This window comes from Crinia signifera, chromosome 4 (genome assembly GCF_055691185.1).
Source record: "Crinia signifera chromosome 4, ASM5569118v1, whole genome shotgun sequence".
NCBI lineage: Eukaryota > Metazoa > Chordata > Amphibia > Anura > Myobatrachidae > Crinia > Crinia signifera.
The window spans coordinates 148,934,034-148,948,610 of NC_139220.1; the positions used below are offsets into that span (position 1 = coordinate 148,934,034).

At 44.0% G+C, this 14,577-nt stretch overlaps 1 protein-coding gene across 2 annotated transcripts in view; it reads right to left on the reverse strand.

The window, feature by feature from the left end:
* Positions 1–14,577, reverse strand: part of DOCK4 (dedicator of cytokinesis 4) — a 357,536-nt gene that overhangs the window by 177,243 nt on the left and 165,716 nt on the right. For both annotated transcript variants that reach the window (XM_083182741.1, XM_083182740.1), the window contains exon 12: positions 13,944–14,032. In XM_083182741.1, the coding sequence (XP_083038867.1) occupies positions 13,944–14,032 (89 nt within the window). The remainder of the gene's footprint in view (positions 1–13,943; positions 14,033–14,577) is intronic.

Below are 14,577 nucleotides of genomic sequence, written 5' to 3' on the forward strand. Positions count from 1 at the left end.
CGATGCTGGCAGCCATCTTTTTTGGGGGGCAAAAGGGGATTTAGGCCAGGTTAGGAGTTCTTCATGTTCCCTGACTGTCCAGCCAATGGCAGCCTTCCCCTAGGTATATAGGGGAGCTGTCTAGGCTAATCCTGGTCAGAACAAAGCGTATCCAGTGCATGCTGTGTCTCTGGGAGCTCTCCTGGCCATCCTAGTGCCTGTTGCAATCCAAGCCCAGCTATCTGTGCTCCACAGCTATCCAGTCTTCCTTGCTGCCAATCCTGTCCGACCTGGTCCGCTCCGGCAGTCTGACCAATCCCTCTCAGTTCCATTTCCCAGAGTCTCCGGCTTGTTTCCAACTTCAGTCTTCTCCGTGCTTCTATTGGATCCAATTGTCACTTCCGCCAGTCACAGTCTTTTACAGTATCCAGTTATCTCCTGCTGTCATCATTCCTGCAAGAACTTATTGCTTCATAGTTATTTTGCTCGTTTTAACCCTACCTCCTCCGACTCATCTGCTGTTCCTGTGACCCACACAACTCCATGCAATCTATCACTTGTGACACAGGGGTCTCAGAGTCATGATTGAAACCCAAATCACAAAGCATCATTTCATTGTAGACTAGACAGCAATAGGTATTGCCTTCCCTGATTTGATTATTTAAAGGGGGTTTTCTTTTTTAGGTGTATGTAAGCATACAAAACTTACTGTTGGAGTCAATTTACGCACCTTATTTAAAGTCATTACTTCAAAAGATAGGCAATTGAGATATTGATGAATTGGAAAAGTGCAAAAGTAATAGCTGCTCATGAGTTAAACTGGAAATTCACAAAATAAAACTACAGAAAATACTCTAATGATTTTGACAGTTATAGGTTTGAAATTTATGAAAATATGACATTATGCCGAAAGTTTGAATTATATATTTGAAGAACAGAATATTATGTCTCATCTTAAATTATTTGATTACTCAAAATGAAATGTTATAACATTTTATTAACTTTTTTTTCATTAACTAGGGAAAACAAGTATGATCAAATTTAATTGTTTGCTTCACAAATTCATTTTGTATGGTTTGCATAATTGAGAATGTTTTTGTCCAAGTTATTAAATATTGCAAGAAGAAAAGTCTGTATCTAATTATCAAACAGTAAATGAAGTGTGTGATTTAACCACTTAAGTGGTATGCCCGGAAGTTTTCCGGGCTCAGCTGCGCTGCCGCAGCGGACTACCTTTAGGGGTCCCCCTCCTGTTGTTCCCCCCGGGTCCCTCTGCGCCGGCGTAACCGGTGATCGTACGCCGGAGCTCCCCCGCCGCCAGCCACCAATCATCCTTCTGCATTGACGTAGGCGGCAGGCTCGGGGATGTTCGGGGTGGTTCGGGAGAGTTCAGGCAGCCGAGTCCTCATGAGCCACTGCGAAACATCCCCGAGCCTGCCGCCTGTCTGGGGCAGCGGTGGCAGGGGTAATGCCGGAGTGAAGGTGAGGGGGGGAGGGAGGTGGCGGCGGCTTCTTATGATCTGTGGTGGGTTTTGCTGGGACAGGACAAACCTGCCCTGGTAGGTTTGTCCTGCCCCAGCAAAACACACCACTCTAGGGGTTAAATATTGGGGAGGTATTAATAGGAATAAAACTGCATCTATAACTGTCATTTTCTAGTAATACAGATGATGATCAGAGATTTAAATATCTCTAAAAGAAATGCATTAAGATCCTTTCAAAAAAAAAAAAAAAAAAAGAAGAAAAGTATAATGGTCAAATAATGCAGAAATCAGAGTAACATAACAAGAAACAGCCAGGAAATCCAGTGTCAATTCTACAATGAGAACATAACTGAGATACAGGGAGACAACAGATATAATATAGCCAGCATATATAAATAAAACAATGCAATAAAAGGAGAGAGAAAAGTAGAAAATGGAGAATAAGCAAGAAAAAGGGTTGAGCAACAATACGACATGATAGTAACAGTAACATTAAGGCATTCCTGATATAGATTAGTTGTGGGACCTAAATTTGGGGACCCCTAACTGATGGTATTTGTGAAGTGTGTCATTTAAAAGGGAGGTAATATATTCTACTGATTTTATTTATTTATTTACAGTTTCTTAGATAGCACAGAATTCCTTTGCACTTTACAAATGTACACACCGATAAAATAAAACTGGGTAATCACAAACAGAGAGGCAGGAAAGCCCTGCTTGCAAGCTTACAATTTATTGATGAAACATGCCATATACTATTGATCATAGAATTTTGTTGAGGAATTTTCAAACGGTACTTGTTTCCTAGCACGGTGCCCATCGCATACCATACTTAGTGGTGTGCTATGTGATGCGATATTCATGTTAAATTAAGAGGAGTGCTTGTACAATGAAATATGGCATAGCATTGCATGCCAGCAAATGGCATGCGATGCAGTATTTAATTGTACAAGCACCCTGATGGGTGTTTACAATGTTAAATGCACCCCCATTGTCAACGTCACCCCCACTATCAACGCCAACCCGAAGCGTGGCGAGCGCAGCCAGCCCACGAGGAGCGGCGGTACACGTCCTACGACCTTTTCATACCCCCACTATCCACGTCGGCTTGGAGTTGATTTTAGATAGTGTGGCGAGGGGACGTGGAATACGAGACCGAAGCATGGCGAGGGCCCGTGGAGTACATGTAAAGTAATCCGGGTCCGCTCGCCACGCTTCAGGCTCGGTAGCTCACTGTGCTCGCCACACTATCTAAAATCGACTTCACGCCGACGTGGATAGTGGGGGTATGAAAAGGTCAGAGGACGCGTACCGCCACCCCTCTAGGGCTCGCTGCTCTTGCCACGCTTCGGGTTAGCCTTGATAGTGGGGGTGGCGTTGCCAATGGGGGTGCATTTAACATTGAAAGCACCCATCAGGATGCTTGTACAATTAAAAATCAAATTGCATTGATTGTATAAGATGTATTACGATCAAAATCGTGCTAGGAAACAAGTACCTTTTCAAACTTTTGCAATTAGGAGTAAAGAAGTGTTACACATATGTATGATCAGTTTGTTCACAAATTTACATGCTGAGCTCATGCTGCAAGAGCACCAGCGGATCCCTGGGCACAGTGCAGGCGGTAACTGCTGACATAATTCTTACCACCTTAGCCCAAATTCGTTAGATCACAGTACTTTCCCACCAGATATAGATGAACGTGCCCTCAATATCACAGTTATGTCAAATGTTAGTCAGAAGAATGGGGATACAAGTGATGATTTGATCTGGAGTCATGTACTGTACCATTGAGTACTGTATATATAATATATAGGAAGTTTGGTACTTATGTAATATCTGGGCTCCTGTTTTTCTTATGAGACCGCGTCCCCTTGCCACGCTTCGGGCACGGTGGCTTGCTGCGTTTACCACACTATATAAAATCAACTCCATGCGTAGTTGGATAGTAGGGGTATGAAAAAATGGGGTGCATTTAACATGGGAGCCCAGAAGTTTCCCTGATACTGATACTGCAATACAGTCATTGGGTCTACAGCACATTGGTCGACAAGCATTGGGTCGACACCGTTAGGTCGACATGGGTCTAGATCGACAGGTCATTAGGTCAACACAAGCATTATGTCGACAGTAAAAAAAAGTCAACATGGGGGTTTTCACTCTTTTTGAGCCGACAGGCGGTATTTCATGCCCTACCATCCACTAGGGCAGTGGTTTCCAACTTTTTTTCTCTCCCATACCCCTTGATTAGGCTTTTCATTGATGAGTACCCCCTCCTCTCAATTTAAAAATATAGACAGTATGAGTGGAGTGGAAGTGAGCGGTATGCGTATCCTTATGCATGTCCTTATATTAAGGAGTAGCGGACAGGGCTCGTTGCCTTCCGTGTCTGGCCGCTGGATGTGCACTGTCTCTCGGGTTCCCACTAACACCTCAAACAAGAAAAAAAGAGATGGTTTGAGCGCTGATTGGCTATTCTGCACTGCAGCAGCAACCAATGAAGGGGGATTACCAAACCCCTTCCAAATATATGATACAAAATATAAAAGAAAGAAGTGGGGCTGCGCTTTGCAAAATAGTAGACAATTTATTAAAACATAAGAATATATATGTAAGCATAAAACATTTTTACATTACAATCACAATCAATGCTGGGTGGCCACTGTGACAAACGAGACAAACATACATATAACAGTTAATGCTCTTCTTTTTCAACTCTGTTAGTATTGATAGTATCTTGAATCTATCATGTTAGTCCGTTAGTGAACCGGTTTAGTATGTTGTTAATTGCTTTCACAGCTGTTAGAAGCTGAATGTCCCCCACTCATGTGCACATGTTTAGTGGTTTGTAACTCACGTTTGAGATTTTGAGTAGCTGACACGTGGGGATCCGGCTCTGATGCCTGGGATTTGTAGCGACCAATTTTTCAGCAGTTCACTGCGGTCTTTTGTAGAGTGTTAGACTCCCCTCAGGCTTGTCTCCAGTAGCCACCAGATGTCCCTGTCGCCCTCTACGCGTTTCTCCGCCTTCTCACGTCAGCGGCTTCCTCAGGAGGTGTATGAGGAAGCCGCTGACGTGAGAAGGCGAGTCTAACACTGAGGGGAGTCTAACACTCTACAAAAGACCGCAGTGAACTGCTGAAAAATTGGTCGCTACAAATCCCAGGCATCAGAGCCGGATCCCCACGTGTCAGCTACTCAAAATCTCAAACGTGAGTTACAAACCACTAAACATGTGCACATGAGTGGGGGACATTCAGCTTCTAACAGCTGTGAAAGCAATTAACAACATACTAAACCGGTTCACTAACGGACTAACATGATAGATTCAAGATACTATCAATACTAACAGAGTTGAAAAAGAAGAGCATTAACTGTTATATGTATGTTTGTCTCGTTTGTCACAGTGGCCACCCAGCATTGATTGTGATTGTAATGTAAAAAAGTTTTATGCTTACATATATATTCTTATGTTTTAATAAATTGTCTACTATTTTGCAAAGCGCAGCCTCACTTCTTTCTTTTATATTTTGTCCCACTAACACCTATAGGATTAATGCCGCTGCTTCTTCCACCCGTGTCAGTGCAGGGCAGATGATCGCTGATGTCTGAGGGCAGCACGGGTAGCTCCCATTGGATTGCTGGTCAGGCAAAAGCACAATGAGACGGTGATGATGCTGAAGACAGAACCATAAGTGACACAACAAGGTTCTTCTCTATAGCAATGGGTCTTCTTCTTCTGCCATCAAAAGACTTTTTCATCTTCCGCCATTACCAATTACCCAACTGGTCTGCAGAGTACCCCAGGTTGGGAACCACTGCACTAGGGCATGGTGGCAGAATAAAGTAGTGTGCCGAATGCAGCGAAGCACCGTGCCCAAAGCATTGCGAAGCAAGGGGATGCGGAGCATTGGAAACTGTGTCCATGTCAACATTCAGGTAAAAAAAAAACTGTGACCTATTTGCTTGTGTCAACCTATTGGCCTGTCGACCTAAACATATGTCGACCTAGACCCATGTCGACCTAATGGTGCCAACCCAATGCTTGTCGATCAAATGATCCCAACCCCTGATGCGAATGGAAGCTTTATCTGCTTTTGGACAGAAGATCATCCCACGTTTTCCAACTCTAGCCTGAAGTAACACTACTACAAAAGACTCCTTTAGAGAGTGTTTAAGAGCTATAATGGAGCAACCTAACACAGTTAAAAGTAGAGATGAGCGGGTTCGGATCCTAGAGATCCGAACCCACCAGAACTTACCTTATCCGAGGACGGATCCGAGGAGTTCGCCGGGTCCCGCCATTTTCAGGAGTCCAAATCGAGGCCAAGACGTCATCATCCTGCGTCGGATTCGGATCTCTATAAAAGGTCCGGCTCCGGCGTCATCTTCATTCGGCATGTAGAAGTCAGACAGCACGGATGTGTCCGTGCTGTCTGTGCGCACAGGTGGTAAGGCAAAACTCTAAGATTGTCTGTACTAAGTCACTATCTATTAAACAGATACTGCCTATCCTTGTATCTCATGAAAGTCCAGGTTAATTGCTAGAGATCACTTGAAACAAAGGGCAGAAAATCGAGGAACTCCAGCTTCTCCTTACTGCACGGGTGAAGGGTTAATGACGTTTTAAAACCAAGAATTGGCAGAAAAATTGCAGCCATCTATTTTAAATGTACTTTTAACGTGAGTCATGTGTCATAAATATCTGTAACGGCTGAGTATTTTTCAGGAAAATAACCTGCTTTTAATCTTTCACTTTGCTTTTTAACACTTAAGAGAATTAACGTGAGCTAAATACTAAACAGGAACAATTAGCTTAATTTGCTGCCAAATGTCTATGCGAGTAACACCCATCTAGACTGGAGCACAACAGTGTCTTCAACATGATCAATTAGGCCAGGGGTCTTCAACCTTTAAGACAGTGTGGGCCACATTAAAAAATTCAACGAAGCCCGAGGGCCACTAAGCTCTACTGTGGTATTAGCACAGCTCTTAATAGATAGACAGCACAGCCCCCACATAGATAGTTGGCACAGCTGCCCATACACATAAACCCTGCCCCCAATATATAGTCTGCTATTTCTAAACAATAAGGGCCCCAGTGCGAACAGAATAAAAATGCAGCCCCCCATACATAATTTGATATTTAAGAAATTGCGTGCGCCGCAGGCGCGCTCACAAAAAGGGTGTGGCCTAATTATAAGGGGCATGGTCTAATGATAAGAGTGTGAACTAGCAGGAAAAAAAGTACCTGACATCTCACTTTTGCAACCTGCATGACCAGACATTGGTTACCGCAGGAATGGTTGTTGTCCTTCCACACTTAAGTTGGCTGTCTAAAGGCCGCACAGTGACATATAAACATGAAGGCCCATTACACCATGATGCCCATTACACATTATGCCACACACCGTGATGCCCATTGCACAATATGCCACACCGTGATGCCCATTGCACATTATGCCAAACACTGGAATGCCCATTGCACATTATGCCACACACCAGGATGCCCATTGCACATTATGTCTCACACCATGATGCCCATTACACATTATGCCACATACCGAGATGCCCATTGCACATTATGCCACACACCGTGACACCCATTGCACATTATGCCTCACATCATGATGCCCATTGCACCTTGCACTATAAAGCCCCCAATACTCCTGCTTATGCATATGATGCCCCCAGCAGTGCCTCTCACAAAATGCCACCAGTAGTGTCCCTCATAAAATGCCACCAGTAGTGTCCCTCACAAAATGCCCTAGTATTTCCCTCCATAGTCAGCACTGCATTGGGCAGCATGCCAGCCCTCCCTTAGTCAGCACCACATTGCACTGCCAGCCCCCCTCCCCCATAGTCAGCACTCTCCCTATATAAAGGGCCACATTGCACTGCCAGCCCCCCCTCCCCCATAGTCAGCACTCTCCCTATATAAAGGGCCACATTGCACTGCCAGCCGCCCTCCCCCATAGTCAGCACCCTCCCCATACACAGGGCCACATGGCACTGCCAGCCTCCCCTCCCCCATAGTCAGCACCCTCCCCATACACAGGGCCACATTGCACTGCCAGCCCCCCCTCCCCCATAGTCAGCACTCTCCCTATATAAAGGGCCACATTGCACTGCCAGCCGCCCTCCCCCATAGTCAGCACCCTCCCCATACACAGGGCCACATGGCACTGCCAGCCTCCCCTCCCCCATAGTCAGCACCCTCCCCATACACAGGGCCACATTGCACTGCCAGCCCCCCCTCCCCCATAGTCAGCACTCTCCCTATATAAAGGGCCACATTGCACTGCCAGCCGCCCTCCCCCATAGTCAGCACCCTCCCCATACATAGGGCCACATTGCACTGCCAGCCTCCCCTCCCCCATACACAGGGCCACATTACACTGCCAGCCCCCCCCCATAGTCAGCACCCTCCCTATATACAGGGCCATATTGCATTGCTAGCTCCCCTCCCCCATAGTCAGCACCCTCCCCATACACAGGGCCACATTGCACTGCCAGGCCCCCTCCTCCCTAGTCAGCACCACGGTAGCTAGCCGGCATCACCCTCTCCTGAGACATTTGCCTTAGTGTCCCTTACAGAGGTCTCCTTCAGAGGGCTGCTGCTGCTGCTGCTGGTGGCGTCGGCTGACTTAACAGCCAAGGAGCAGGCAGGGACAGGTGCACGGCTGCCGGCGGTTGTCACACTCACTCTCCCGGCTGTTTGAAAGGACATGGGCGGGACGGGTGCGTGGCTTCAGGAAGTACACAATGCACATGTTCGCCCACAGTCCCACCCGCCCCAGCCAGCACATTCACCTCCGCCGCGTCCCACTGCTAATGGGACAGCGTGCGGAAGGATATATTTTTTTTAAATCAGCATGGCATTTAATTTAAAAAACCGCAATTCACTGGCGGGCCACCTAAAACTACTCGGCGGGCCACTCGTGGCCCGCGGGCCATGGGTTGAAGACCCCTGAATTAGGCAATGCTAATAACACACTGTATGAAACAGAGGAGAGATAAATAATTCAACTTTGGTAATAATAGCAGCTAAGAGATATTGTTTTAAATTTTTAATTGAAATAAAAAAAGGTTTTTTTTTTTTTTAAATCTGCAAGGGGTGTTAACTTAAGTGTGCCATATCAGTCCAGCTGCTTTGCCCAGTGTCCTGTATCAATCCAGGGGTGCCCACATGTGTGCTGTATTTGTCCAGGGGTGGCCACATGTGTGCTGTATCAGTCCAGGGGTGCCCGCATGTGTGCCATATAATTCCATGGGTGCCCCCATGTGCCCTGTATCAGTCCTGGGGTGCCCGCATGTGTGCCGTATAATTCCAGGGGTGTCCCATATCAGACCAGGGGAGCTGCCCTTTTTTTTAATGAAAATAAAATTAAGGTGTTTTTTTTTTTTTACTGCAAGGGCTGTTAAATGCGCTGTAGTCCAGGGGTGAGCCAAGAGTTCTGTATAATTCATGGGGTGTTGCTAAGTAAGGTGTGCTGCTCTTTTTTATAATTAAAAGAATACACATTTTTATTTTTACTGCAGGAATTTGTCTGCCGTATAATTCCATGCCTGCCGCCATGTGTGCCGTAACAGTCCAGGGGTGCCGCCATCTGTGCCGTATAATTCCATGTGTGCTGTATCAGGTCAGGGGTGCCACCATCTGTGCCGTATAATTCCTGGGGTAAGCCAAGTCTGCCGTATAATTCATGGGGTGCTGCCAAGTGTGCTGTATTAGTCCAGGGGTGATGCTAAGCGTGCCATATCAGTCCAGGGGTGATGCTAAATGTGCCGTATCAGTCCAGGAGTGATGCTACCTGTGCCATATCAGTCCAGGGGTGATGCTAGGTGTGCCATATCAGACTTGGGGGGATGCTAAGTGTGCCATATCAGTCCAGGGGTGATGCTAAATGTGCCGTATCAGTCCAGGGGTGATGCTACCTGTGCCATATCAGTCCAGGGGTAATTCTAGGTGTGCAGTATCAGCCTAGAGGGTATGCTAAGTGTGCCATATCAGTCTAGTGTTTGTGCCGCACACTTGTGTGGCTTATCATAGATATCCAGCTACCTCGGTGCAACCTTTGGCCCTAAAAACAATATTGTAAGGTGTGAGCTGTTCAGAATAGACTGTAAATGAGTGGAAATTAGTGTTATTGAGGTTAATATAGCGTAGGAGCAAAAAAAAAATACAAATTCTGCGATTTTAGCAGTTTTTATGCTTTTTTAACAAAAAAATCAGAACCCAAAACCCAAGAAATCCAAACACAAAACACTTAGGAGGTGTTTTGGCAAAACCCATTAGAACCCAAAACCTCAAGGTAATCAGAACCCAAAACCCAAAACCCAAAACCCGAAAAGTGGCCGGTGCACATCTCTAGTTAAAAGAACCCCTACACCTCAAGTAATGTATGCACTAATGTTGAAATATGAAAGGCCTATGGTCAGGGCCTCTCATTAGTGAAAAAACTAGATATCACCACAAATCAGGTCATCGATAATTGTCAATTATCAATGGTTGATGACTAACCCAAATCTTTTGTGCAAGTCAAGGAAACCTAGAGCACTACACCTTACGCCATGACTCCATACATATTTAAAAATGATCACACATGCAGACAGCAGGTTGGGTATATTTTGGTGACATTCACATCAGAATGTTGACATGGTCAGTGTCAACATTGAACAAGTCAACACTGCAGAAATGTAAACTTATCTCAGGTCAAGAGATGTCTACTTCTGGTATCCAACGGGGTGAGTAACTCCCCTATTCTAACCACCCCCCTAATAACTATCCCCTCCTCTCCCACAGACAAACCCTAATGTCGGCATTGTGCAGAGTGTTGACATTTTGTACATGCTGACCACATTGTGGTGTTGACATTTTGGCTTCCAACATTGTGTTCTGTCTCTTGGCAATGCGTTAAACAGCACATGTATAAGGTTTTCAGTATTAAGAAAAGATATATGCCACAATAAGCAACTTGTTTATGCTGTAATACCACAATCAATGTTTAGACTATATGTACTACACTGCAGAACCCATCACATATGAACTGGTGTCATATGAGTGCATAAAGAGATTAAATAAATGTTGTTATGGATAGTACAGGCAGGTCGCAAAATGCATAGACGGCAGAGATAGCCAGAACTCCAGACAGCCTATAACTACTGATAGGTCTTGATTTCTCCATACCCTCAACAGTCATGTAAGCAATAACCTTGAGGGTTTATTCTTTTAAGCACCTTCTTGTTCTGACAATAAAACAAGTATATTAGGACATAACAACTGAGTTTACAAGTATACTTAGAGGAAAGAAGCCTGCAAAAACACAGACATCTTCCAACCAGAAACAAAGAAAAGATTCACTTTTATTGTTGGATATTTGTTCATATAGAAAGTTGTGTACTTATAATAATATTCACTATCATAACAATATAGCACTATTTTGCTAAATCCCTTAAAAGCTTTTAACATTTGAGTGCCAAGTGAATTTGTCAAAACTGGTGTGAAAATTGACAAGCAAACATTTTTATTCGTCATAATGACCTGTAAGGTTTACCTTTTAGGTGAAATTTAATAGGATGAGACATTCAGAAAGTGAGAGATTTGGTAAGAAAATCGCCAGGTTTTTTTTTTTTAAAGCGGCGATCCTTTATACTGCAAAATCAAACTGGCTTTGCAGTGTAAATGATTGCCGCATACAAAAAAAAAAAAAAAAAAAAAAAAAAAAACCTGGAGTTTTCTTACCAAATATCTCACTTTCTCTCATCCTATTAAATTTCCCCCATAGGCAGGTATTCAATGAGAAATATCGCCTAAATCAGGGATGGGCAACACCGGCCCTCCAGATGTTAGTGAACTACACATCCCAGCATGCCTTGCATCAGTTTCAGCATGGCCACATAGCAAAACAAATGCAAAGCATCCTGGGATGTGTAGTTCACTAACATCTGGAGGGCCGGTGTTGCCCAGCCCTGGCCTAAATCCTAAACAGGATTCGTTTCACAATTGCCGGGTTCCGGAGGGCTGGAGAATTTACTGCCAGCCCTCCCTCTCACTCTATTCAACGCCGCAGGGGCTCGCTGCCCCTGACAGTGATTTTTATCCCCCGCGGCGAATGCCACAGGATGGCGGAAGGCAGGGAGATGGAAGCCTCCCTGCTTGCGCCGGACAGTGTCAGGGAGAAGTAGGGCTCCCAGGGACACAGCCAACAGAATAGAGCTGGCAGGGGATGCGGTTAAGGAGAGCTGCGCTGGTCCCGCTCGTGCATATGTAATGAGCGGGACCAGTGCACAGTGAATATCTAATGAGCGGCTCCCCGACCCCATGTGTAAAAAAAAAAAAAATGTATATGCGGCACATGAATCCAAATACCATGCCCCCTGCACAAAATAAAATTACAGATTTTTTGACACCAAAAAAAACCCTTTATTTTAAAAGAACACATTCCAGTTCACCTGAAAAAGATGTTGAATGCAAAACGGTGAATCATGGCGAAAATCATGCTGAAAGCAGTTCATCCTAGCATTCAATACACTCTCAGTGAAAACCCCATTGAAATACACCCATAAATTACAGTGAGCATGAAACGGAGAACTGGCCAGCATGCACTGTTCACTTTCAGCATCCAGTGAACATCGAATAGGGTGAATCAGATTTTCAGTGAAAGAGGTTCACCGCAGAGATAGAAAAGATAGATTTGCCGATAAAAAAACGGTGAATCGGGAGCATTGAATACTGCCCATAATCATCTTTTACGCAATTTTTTTTATTTTAATTCATATATCAAATGTGAGCCACACAGGCATTTTTAGCCAATATTTTGTGCATCTCTCACAGAGCTGTTGGCATTTTTAGCAGATATTTTTATAATAGGGACCCAGTGTTATTAGAATAATCCCCCATGCACCAGTGTCCATAGGTCCCATTTGTAGCATCACAGCCCACCACAAGAGCCTTGTGCCACCTTTGAAGAATTGCACCAGTTGATATTTGAACCCAGAGATCAGTGTAATAGTGCTCAGAAGAGGAAATAAAGTTTCTCACCCTCTTGCAATTTGAAAATGTTTCACTCTTGTAATTTGTCATGCCCTAGTATACCATTTGCATGAAATTTGGGAAGCAAAAATCACCAGTTATATCGGAAACCTGAAACCGCTACATAACTGCTAGAAGGGGAGGGGAAGAGAGTGGGGCAAAGCAGAAAGAAATAAACTGTTGTCCACTGTGCCAGGAAAAGTCCAGATGTACAAAATATTATATCAGCAAGTGTATTTCAAAGTGCACACTTACAGTATTATTGTGACGTTTAAGTTATATACATGTTTGTAGAATCTTGGGAAAAAATTGCACCTACAACCCATTTCCCATCAAAATAACAACTTTTGAGACACAGCATGAAACACATTTCTCTGAATTTTAGCGAAAATGAGAGGGCTTTACTGGCCATATAAGATTATTTAATCATGTTTAAATAGAGAACTATTCAATGACAATGTTTACATAAAAAACAAGTTTTCTCACAGTTTTCTATTGAAATCTAGAATATCAAAAAGTTGTGTTCTCGGATATTACCTGTGGTAGCATGACCTATTTTTGCAGCTTATTGAATCTTCCACTTAATATCCAAAGCTTCTAAAAATATTACTAATTTTTTTTCGGTACTTGTGTATTATCACGGCGCCCACTACGACATTTGGGTAGTGGGCTATTCAGGGTAGTGAAATCGCATTGCATGCCATTATAGTATGGTATGCGATGCAATTTTCCTATGTAATGTATTCACTGCTTTCTGTCCGTGAATACATTACAAAAATCGGGTCAGATAGAAAATCGCATAGCATGCCATTATTGTATGGCATGCGATGCGATCTGATATCGGTTCCGATTGGACATATAATAATGGCATTTAATGTGCTATACAATTAAACATATAATGTCATTTATTTAGGCCCCCCACTATCAAAGCGTGGCAAGCACAGCGAGCCCAGCGAGGGCCGGTGGAATGCCCCCACTATCCACGTCAGCGTGGAGTTGAATTTATATAGTGTGGCCAGCGCAGCGAGCCACCGAGCCCGAAGTGTGGCGAGGGGACGCGTAATACATGTAACACAATATGCGTCTGCTCACCACGCTTCGGGCTCGGTGGCTCGCTACACTATATAAAATCAACTCCAAGCCGAGGTGGATAGTGGGGGTATGAAAAGTTCAGACAGGACGCATTCCCCCGCCGCACGCCACGCTTCGGGATGACGTGGATACTGGGGGGGTGCGTAAATAAATTATATTATATGTCATTTAATGGTATAGTACATTAAAAGCCATTATAACAGGTAAAATCGCATCTCATCGTATCGCATGCCATTGAATAATGGCATGCGATTTCACTACATTTGCGTACATAGTAAAATCAGGCGCCGTGATAATACACAAGTACCTTTTTTTCAAATCATAACTATTTAATAGGGAATTGTATCACTCACCTGTATTGGAGCCTGTCAGGTTATATCGAGCATTCATTTTCTTGATGATATTTTCATGAATTTGATACCAATCACTTTCAGTGTTGCACCTAGACAACAAAATATAGACTTTTCTTTACATTGTTGACTCCAGTGGCTTACCAGATTATAGTACAGAACAGCATTACATATGTACAACCTGTCCATAATTAAGGTTCACCTATTGAGAGCTGTTTGCAGCTCTAACAAGTGAAATTCCACCAAATTTAAGAGTGATTCATTAAACAAATAATTGCAAAAACTACTGTTAGGGGAAAATACAGTATGTCACCATACAAGGTAAAATTTACAAAAAATGTACAAACAAATTAACAACTTGGAGAAATGTCATCTTGAAATGTACATATGGCGATACCCACTTTTAAGAGAGGGGAGTTCCCTCTTTCATGAGAAAGTCACTAAGTAGCTACTGTATGGTGTCTATACATGGGCATTACATGCCCTATTTCACAGTGCTCAAAATGGGGTGGAATACAACGGTATGGCATACAGCCACTTCGAACATTAGATCTGGGCATAGCAGTTTTCATCTGGGCTGTGAATATTACTCATTGCTGCTCAGATTCACGGCTTCACTCAGCACGTTGATTGCACT